Genomic DNA, 10,250 nt, shown 5'->3' on the forward strand with positions numbered 1-10,250 from the left:
TGATTCTTCTGCAGTTTCCTTAGACAGCTAATGATGAGCATGACCTCGCAACTAACTCCTTTGTTCTGCAACTCTCTTTTTTTTTTCTGTTCTTTTAAATCAATTGGGTATATCATACGGAAAATATTGATCACAACTGTATCTCTGCAGCCTCCAAAAGAAAGTCCAAACTTCGAAAATGTTGCTCAACGGAAAACGAAGCGCATATGCGTTTGTACGGACGAAACCAAGAAGGTAAGGGAAAGATAATTTTGGTTCAACCAAAATTAATTAAATACCTTAATAAAAGGTTGTTACTTTGGTGGTTAACCAAATGTAGAAAGTATGGAAAAAATTTGTACTTTTATAAAAGAAATAGAATTTCGAAAGCATGATTGGATGAGAATCAAATACCCAAAGCATATCTGATAACCTAACCTATCAAACAAACGAGAAGCTGATTCTCTGCAGAAAAAGAATGTAAGTAGTGCACTTACCACCTACTAGAGTTCAACAAAAGCTGAATTGCTTGCGTCTGCTATCAAGATCTTTGATGCTTCTAGAGTTTACTAATCTTCACTTCGAGGCACACTCTTGTAATATAAGTTATGGCTCTTATTCTGATACATGGTACAATGTCGAATACTAGGTCTCTCACTTTTATTCAATTGAGAATGTTTGATCATTGCTTTCCTCTGTAAAGCTATTTTCCTTGTTTGGTTTTGATCTATTACTCATACGTTCCTATCACCAGTGCGCTTTATTTGAAGTGCTGCTCTAACCACGTTTCCTCTTGTGATAATACCGACCTTTTTTGTCAGGCAATATAAAAGTATAAGCGATGCGAATAGGATAGTGTATATCAAATTAAGTTTGAGATTTGTCAATGGTAAAATCTCTCTTACCAATTTGCCATGAGAATCTACCACAGGGAGCCGGCGATACTTTGTCTCGAGCAATATTCTAGTGATAAACAGAACAACAAGATTTAAGTTAGAGAAGAATGTAAAATTAGATAAGAGAGAAGAAAGTAAGTGAGGCACTGAAAATAAAGGTAAGACAATAACTTAGCAGCATCTTCAAGGTTGGTTTTTTCTTCAACAACTAGTGGAGCTGGTGTCATTAAATCTCCAACAAGCTTCCCATTGGTTTTGCTGAGTAGCTTTTGCACTGCATTGAAAGTCTGCAGATGTTTTTATCGGATCAATATGCTACTATACACGACACGAAAACAAGAGAATTACAGAAACAATTCATATGAGAACGTTAATCATGTCAAAATTGAATCCATTTGCACAGAATTCCGTCTACTCAAATTCTCAAACTAGGGAACTGAATGTAACATTAGCATAACTTTGTAAAGGGAACTGAACTGAATACAATTAGCTGAAATTATGTGGTAAATGCGTCAATCAAAACAAGCTTATTGTAAAGTTCATTTCACACTAACTACTGCTGATAATGTGAACTAGGCAAAAGAGCACAGTGAGAAAAAAGAATATGAATTGAGTGTTTTGAAAAGCAATTCAGGTTCAAATGTTAATAGGAAAATTAAGAGAGGGCCACATACTTTCCAGGTGCTGTCAACCTCAGGGAACATGGAATTTTCTGTTCTTCCACTACCTAGTAGACAAGCAAGAAACAAGCAAATGAGATTTCAGGGGTGAGAGAAGAAGCTTTTTGATCATTTCACATTTGAGCGTGCTATCTCGCCACGAATGAGACACAAGGTCATCATGAGATTTGATATATTTCTGGTTTTATGTCACCATGTGATCAAGTAGCTTTCTTCTTTCTCCACTTCAAAAGGGAATACCTGAAGTAAAATATCTTGAAAGCAAAAGAAACCAAAAACATTAAGTGGCCCATTTTACCAGATATGGAGTCCAAAGCCAACAAGTCATAATCAGAAACAAGCCCAACCTGCAGGCAACAAAGATTCCCTCATTAAGCATCCAACAAAACTGACCTATTCTCATGAGTAGGTTTCCAAACTTAAGACCTGAAGTGGATACTAACCAATTTCCAGTCTTGGTCTATCACAGGAAATCCTGTGATTCTGTTCTCCACAAGGATCTCCAGAGCTGTAGACAAGGGAAAAACAGAGATAAAAAAAAAGTAACGTTTTTCAAGCAACCTGATGGACTTTAGAGAATGAGAAAGACCTACCTTCATCGACAGTGGTTGTTGGTTTCACTACGTGCAAGTGCTCCTTCTTAGTCATGAACTCACCAACAGTGTACACTCCATTTCTTGGCTACAGTAACACTCAAAATAGATCCCCTAGTTACTTGCACAACACTTAAGTCAACATAATTCGAGGATCAAACCCAAAATTCAGGAAATCTCAAAACAAGAGTGATCGATTTTTCGAATCAGGGAGTGCTCATGTTCACAAAATCTCCGGTCATGCAAGTGAAACAAACCAATTCAGGAATTGGGCCATAATTTCACCACTCAAATCGACTTTGCTTCTTCAAATTCTACCACTACCTTCAGATATGAAACTTAAACAGGTCTGATCTAAGCTAACATACATTCAATTGTTGTAAAGAATCGGAAACAAAAACTTTCCCAAAATAGATATAGCTGACTTTTGACACTGAAAATCAGACGTGAGGGAGCATACCGAAGACGAATTCGCCATCAACGTGGCGACGGAGGAAGAAGCTGAAGGACTCCGAGACTTTGAAAGGGAGCTGAGAGAGAAGGTGAATTGGTGGCCGGGCCGGACGGCGAGAAATCTCGGCGGAAGAAGAGACGACGAAGAAACAGAGGATGACGCGCGTAGGCGCGTGATGGAGGGTAGAGTAGCGTGGAGAACGACGTCCATTGGTCGTCGGAGAGAGATCGCCGGAAGTAAGAGTAGAGAGGAAGTGATTATAGGAGGAGATATCTGTGCAGTGTCACCACCGCTCTAGCCGCTACTCAACATTGTTTGTATTGGGAAAAGCGAAGAGCATGTGACTAGTATCTTCTATTTTCGTCATCTTTTTAAAATTCATCTAAACCGAACAGGTTTATAATTCCGTAAACCGAACCGGTATATATCCGTGAAATGAAATCTATGATCTATATACCGACAAAGTTTTATATTTCTTGCTTGCTATCATTTTTGTTAACTTTGTCGGTATTGATTAGTGTCAAGAACGGACACATATGCTGAGAAATTGCATTCATCCGAAGTATAATTAATCACTGTTTCGTTGTTTTGTCACCGGTTTTTAAGAGGCCTGAAACTGAAAAGGAGAAATCTGCTGTTGAACATAGTCTTAGAACCAAATCATGATGATTCTTAATCGATATTTCTCTGTTTGTCACATTTTTGTCAAGCATAGTTCAATAGTATTTTTAAACTGTAAATATATACTCGTATTTGAAACTTTAGAATTTTCTTTTAGTTTGAGAGGTTTTTCTATAAACATTTTGAATATGACCGTAAAATGAAACGCAATTCCCTAAATAGGAAACGTATATAAGAATTTCCATAATATTTATAACTTAAATTAGTCGATTTTTCGTAATTGAAACTCATAACAATTGGTCAAAGTTTGAAGGCTTATCCGCTAGGACGTATCCAATCCCTAAAATCCCAAGAAATCATAACATCAACTTAGAAAACGTGTTAGTTTGTTAACTTTGTTTTATGAATATATCCATTAATTTTGCTTCTCGAAAGGAAAACGAAAGAAAAATTCTGTCGAAGAGATAATATTCTATGCATTGATGTAGAATTTAAAAACATAGAAGATTTATATTAGTTTTGTGATTTAAAAACACATGATGTATTCTTGACCCCCAAGAAAAACATGAGGTATAATTTTGTTTGGTTTGTTTGCTATTCTATTAGTTTTTCGTCAATTTACACATATATTCACAGTAGTAGTAGCGAGTAGGTGTTTTTCACCGCCAAGTAAATCCTTTTACTAATTGATTACCATACGTATCAATCTTATGATGTTGAAACATACATTAAATTTAGAGGGCGTAATTCAATGATGAATAATATCTAAATTTAACTACAATTCTGATGTATTCAAATAAAATCCAGACACAAGAATTCTTATAAATTATATAAAGTTTCAAATTTTAGAGAATTGTTAACTTATTTTTCACTAAAATTAAAAACGAATTTATATGTCGAATTTGGACAGTTTAATTTAAATATAAAACGACTACGAACCAGAATTTATATTCTAACCTCTCTCGAGTTTTAATTATTGTTATCGCATGTCATCATCATCTGACTATAATTCCATTATTCATGAATATTTCGAAAAAAAGTAAGAACGACCAATACTTATTTGTTAAGTGTAAAACAAATTTTTGTTCCAAAAAGGTGTAAAACGAAACTTTGAATCTGATTCAATAGTCAATACTTTGAATTACTAACGCCATTCATTGTACTCAACGGAAGTTGCCTATAATGTCTTTCACTTTGTTGTTATTTATTCGTTCTTGTTTGCATTTTCCATATTTTTCCCAAAGTTGTTAGAGCATCCGCAACTCAGAAATTCACTTTAATCTTTTATTTATTTGTTTAATATTAAAAGTGCCACGTGTCCAAAAAAAAATGTTTTTACCAGTCCTCATTTAAGAAACGTCTTCAGTCTGTTTCTCTTCTGCATTCATTTTTTTAAACAAAAAAATTACTAAAGACGTTTGTAGAAACTGCATTGCGGATGCTCTAATGAGATCTCTTTCGGAGATATTAAAGTTAGAATAAAAACACACAACAACAACAACTCAATTTACCAAGTTTACATTTTATTCATTTTGTTTTTCTCTACTTCAAAACCAGGAAAAGACACATTATATCATATTTTTTGGCAAGGCGCTACTGGTCGAACTACAACACACTGAACCTATCAGAGATGGCTAAAGCCACTTGTCCGAAAATGTTCGTCCACGTCGCTATATGCAGAGAACAATCTATTGATCTAGTGGATGATTCCGCAACACATAGAATCTCGATATAGAATAATAGAAAGTAACATATTTTTGTTTGAAGTTACAAAGTAACTTTTTTTTTTTTAAGTTACAAAGTATCATATTACATATAGTCTTTCAGTTTTTGATGCCTAGACAATAAATTTCAAAACTATTTTTCAAAGTTTTTGAGTTTATGATTGCAGAAACTCTTTAATCATTAGATTAATTACCCGTTAGACTAAAGTCTCTTTCCACGCCCGTTCTTTCATAACATTTTACATGCATGTTTGTTCCTCTTAAAAGAAATATGAAATATACTATTTTAATGAAATACAGCAGTTTCTTGTAGTTTAATCATTTGTCGTTTTAAATGGTTTGTCAACTACCCTTAATGAGATATTTTCTTCAGACTTAAATCGAAAGAATCATAATGCATCTCTTACCTAAGCCTCAATTAGGCCCGACCCATCATCCATCATCTTATTTGTTTATTTTGTCTGAAACATCGAAACAAAATTAAAGCAAAAATTAAAGTGAAAAAAGGAAACGATTCCCATATTGATGAAAACTTGAAAGTTTGGAATAATTCGTTGGTCCCTCCATTAACTAACGTGAATTATTGCAAATGGGACCGTACTAAAAATTGGGTGTGGTTTCGATATAGTACCAACAAATAACTAAAACTAAAATTAAAACTTAATTAAAAGAAATAAGTTGTGTGTATGTGTCGTCGGTGTCGAATGATGTTTGGGAAGCCAAGTGGGGTTAAATTCAAAGATTTACAAAAATGGAAAGTCTTTGGACCGCAAAACGTATGGACATCGTACCTAAGTTCCTGACTCCTTACTATATTTGTACATTAACGTGTTTCCCTTTGTCCCTTTTTTTGTCGTCTCCTTCAGATTTTTTTCCTCCTCCTCAATAATTTAACCATACGCTTTAATTTGTCCCCAACCTATCTTCTTATACTACCCTTCATTTACCTACAAGACTTGATTAATTTTACCTATTTCGACATTTCCTTGTTGTTAAATTAAGGACATATTTTTAGATAACATTTTATGGTTTTGCTATTACTCAAATTTGTCATTGGAAACTTTGCTAATATAATACTTTCCTTATACATTAGTTACGTAGAACAATATTTTTGCCCGTTGTGTTTGGTAGGCACGTAAACAACAAGAAAACAAACACATACTTCGTTTTAGAGTACAACAAGTAGCCTTCAACGAAATGAAACAGTGCTGAAAAATGAAACAAAGTGCTGAAAATTCATCAGCAAAAGTGAAACTGCAGTAAAAATGTTCAGCTAAGTTTAGACTTTAGATTGATTGGTAATATATACAAGAATAGCAAAGTATTGAAGTTGTTAAGCTCAACCTTCTTTTGCTTTGTCAATTAAAAAAAAAATTGCTCTCGCTTTTATATTTATCCTTTGAGAGATATACAAATACACTTTTATATTAACTTTTGCAGTGGAATATTTCATATTTAATTCACTGCTCGAGTCGAATCCATTTATATTAAAGAAAAAAAAAACTTACAAGTGTATTGCCACGTTGAAACAAATTAAAATAAAATCTCGTGAAGACATCGAGTATCCACCACTATCAGGTCGCTCACATGGCCCCCACATTGAACGAATACGTGAATGCCGCGTAAGCAGATTAATAACGGATATCTTGAAAGCCTAATAAGATTTGGACAACCTCACAAATCGAGATTCTATCGATACCGTCCGATGTTTTCCACGTTCGTTAATCTCGTATTTGATTGCGATTCCAAGGTTGCGATTTTTTAAATGAGACATATCTAGAACCTTTGGATGAGCTTAGTTGTAAATCCTTATCTCCTAAATAAATAATAACGTTGTATCTGATATTAGAGTTGAATTCATATTATGTCAGTGATGATTATAGTATTCATGATATTTACTCATTACCCAAGAATAGTCTTGATTTGCATTCAAACTCAAGCTATTTAATCTAAAATAGTTGGATAGATATAATCGTTCATACATGTATGATGTATCTTTGACACTCAACGTGTCAACATTTTAGTTCAAGTAGCTGAAAATTCTATATCATTTATAAGACAAACTCGGATATTTTCATTATTATTTTGTCAAAATGATCGATATCAATATGACATTCGTAAATATTAAAATTTGGAGTAGATAAAAGTGAATGCCTTGTTTTTTCCCTGACAGCCATTGAATTCATTGTTTGCAAACGATTTTATAAAATGAATTTATTGTTAGTCGTCCACACTATGTGAACACATAGGCTACTAGATTGAGGTAGATCTATGCATTGATTCTCTTTATTTGTGTTTTGGTTAATGTACTAGGCAATATTAACAGCTACATGTGACATCGTTGTGGCTTGTGGGGATATAATTTGTATTAATATCCTATAGAAACAGAAAAATAAAAATATAGGTTTGTTTTCACGTCCAATAAAAGCCTATATAGTTTGTAGACATGATCTTCTACGGTATCTAATGTACCTTTTACTTAAATATACATTCAATAATACCTGTTCTTTTAGTACATTTTGTCATATCATATATGTCGTATAACGAGGGAGTATAAAGGTCTAATAAAATCAGCCGAAATTAAGAGTTTGTTTTTGTTTTCTTTAGTTTTGTTTTATTTGGACACATTTGATTTGATGAATAGTAAAACAAAAAACAATGATAAATCATGGGGAAATTGAGAATAATAATAGTTTTGTGGGCCTATCATAAAGGAAAGAAATATACGAGTCAGGGTATCTTTCTGTAAAGTGGGCCGTGGGCTTTAATAATTATTGAAAACGCATATATATATTGCATATACATATATATATATATATATATATATATATTCTGTCCAGAGATATGATTATGTATGTATAAGATAGCCACAGACATATCACATCTCTAACAAATCAAGCTTCTATATGCTATTAATAATATATGTGGATGTGTATATATATGTATGTGTATAATATATGTACTGATATTATAAATAAGAGAGAGGGAGAGAGTGGGACATAGAGAGAGAAGAGCAGTAGTTTCCACTTGAGGAAAGCAACATGTTCAACGAAAGCCATTATTGGAATGTTTGTTATTGCATCCCACTCAAAATATGAACAACGTGTCTCATGTAAAAAGCTTTTTAGGAGCTTAGGTTTCTAGATTTTTTATCGCATGTTTCAATGGTTTTGGTTTATTACACTAAATATATTGTTTCCGTAATATATACAGTAATGTTTTAGCTTCTAAATCATAATGATCTTGCTGAATGATTTACACTATACATTTGAAAATCATAGTTCGAATTGTTATACTGTAATTCTACTCTAGTCACACTAATTTTATTTAATGATTCCACAATTTAAAAAAAATAAGCTTCAAACAATTTGAATAGGAAAAAAAAATGTAGATATGCGGTAACTTTATAAAAAATTGAAAAACAGAAACATTTTGACGCACTTGACCAACCCAGGCAGGTCTCTTTTGTTACAAATCATTACATAGAAGCGTTTGATGATTTTGGAATACATTGAAAACACCAAACTCATCGATTCCTCATCAATTCCTTAAAAAAGAAAATAGTTACATACTCCACAATAACTCGGTGAAATAACCAAAAATAATACTAATAGTAATCGGTGGTAAATTCACAAAGTGGGTAGTGACGTGGCAACCTCAAATTTTGATTTTAAATTTGTTAGCCCAGTATTCATCTGGACCCAACAAAAACACAAAATAAATTTGAATGTTTCCCTTTCCGACACAAGTCCTCCTCCTTCATCTCTCTCTCTTTTTCTGTATTTTTCACTTATTTATTTTTGCCATAAAACAAAAGAATTTTTTTTCCTATACCGATTTTTCCATCAAAAAGGCAAAAATATGACAATATTGTAAAATTTTAAGAATAGAAAATGATGGAGGTGATGTCAAGAATGACGATTTTTCCCACAAAAATATACGAATCTAACAATCCAAATCTTATTATAATACCAAATGTATAGTTGGCTCCAGCATTGTGGTCAGAAACGAAACGGCATCTCGGGCTCGAGAGAGTGCGAAACACGCGCAGAAAGAAGCAAAGGAGTGAGAAACACGCGCGTGTGAATGACGCGTGAGATGAAAATACGAGGTAGAGAAACGAAAGGGCATTGGTTGATGAAAGAGGGAAAAAGTGGAGCCCACATTTTGTCCGTACTAATGGATTGATCTTTTCTGGTAACATTTTCCTTTTCTTCTCATAATTCCTTTTTCCTTTTTTTGATACCTCTCTCTAACCAAAAAAAAAAATCTTTTTATTTTTTTTTATGTAATCATTCACATATATTTACGTTAATATCCTTCTATTCCCCTCGTATTTTCAAATCAACCCCATGGATTGTTCTTGGCCACTCGTTCTATGTAATCGAATTGATAATAAGATAATCTCAATGGAATTGCAATTTTAACTAACTAAACTAGTTTTTTGTCTAAATTTCTGTTTTTTGGTCCAATAAAAATAAAAATTATAATTTGTAAGGATTCATAATTTTTTTCGGGTTAAACCACGTCAATAAAACCAAATACCCAAATCTAAGACAAAACAATGTTTCACTTTTGCATCGAATATAAATGTTTCAGATCTGAAAAAGGGTAGTTCCCAACAAAATGATCCGAAGTTTTGCATTAAAGCATCGGCAATTTGATGAAGCAACTTGTTGTTACCAAGTGAGCTATTTCGACTATAGTTTTGTTCTTTCGAAGGTTTTGGGTATATTTAATGTTATTACGTTCAAAAGTTTCATGTCACATGATCACATGTTCTACGTGTACAGTTGTAATTTATTTGAAACACATTGTACAAAATTCAGATTATAATATCTTGCGTTTCTTTAGTTATATAAAAACACATATACTGTAGCAAAAAGAATGGGAAAGAGACACAAAAGAAAATAATTATAGAGTGATATTGTAAAAAAAGGCTTGATTTTTATAATTGGCTTTGTATAACACCACCTAGTCTCGATTCATGTTATATCAACTATCAAATAATTTCGTCAGCAGTTCGTAAAACCAGCAACTTTACTAAATATAACTGAAGCTGTAAATATGATCATATAATGCAAATGCGGGGAATTACACATTAAATTGACAAGTTCGGAAAATTGTCTGCAAGTTTATGGGCACATTATCATTCATTTTGAAAACAAATGAATCTAGATCGTTAAATTCTACGGTTAAGAAACAATATTAGGAGACTATTAGATGTGTTATTTGGTCGAACGAATAGTCAAATGACCAAGTAAGCAATTAATATCTTTTGATAAATGAGTTTTGAAAGCCCC

At 32.9% G+C, this 10,250-nt stretch overlaps 1 protein-coding gene across 1 annotated transcript; it reads right to left on the bottom strand.

The window, feature by feature from the left end:
• Positions 1-374: 374 nt before the first annotated feature.
• LOC18030617 (CBS domain-containing protein CBSX1, chloroplastic) lies at positions 375-2,948 on the bottom strand. Its single transcript, XM_006411852.2, has 8 exons — positions 2,609-2,948; positions 2,149-2,236; positions 1,999-2,063; positions 1,854-1,902; positions 1,550-1,602; positions 1,047-1,162; positions 885-942; positions 375-788 (listed from the first exon to the last, which is right to left on the bottom strand). The coding sequence occupies exons 1-8, from the start codon at positions 2,810-2,812 to the stop codon at positions 714-716; spliced, it is 708 nt and encodes a 235-aa protein (XP_006411915.1). The 5' UTR covers positions 2,813-2,948; the 3' UTR covers positions 375-713.
• Positions 2,949-10,250: the final 7,302 nt, after the last annotated feature.

Source organism: Eutrema salsugineum, unplaced genomic scaffold (genome assembly GCF_000478725.1).
Source record: "Eutrema salsugineum unplaced genomic scaffold, Eutsalg1_0 scaffold_1, whole genome shotgun sequence".
Taxonomy (NCBI): Eukaryota; Viridiplantae; Streptophyta; class Magnoliopsida; order Brassicales; family Brassicaceae; genus Eutrema; species Eutrema salsugineum.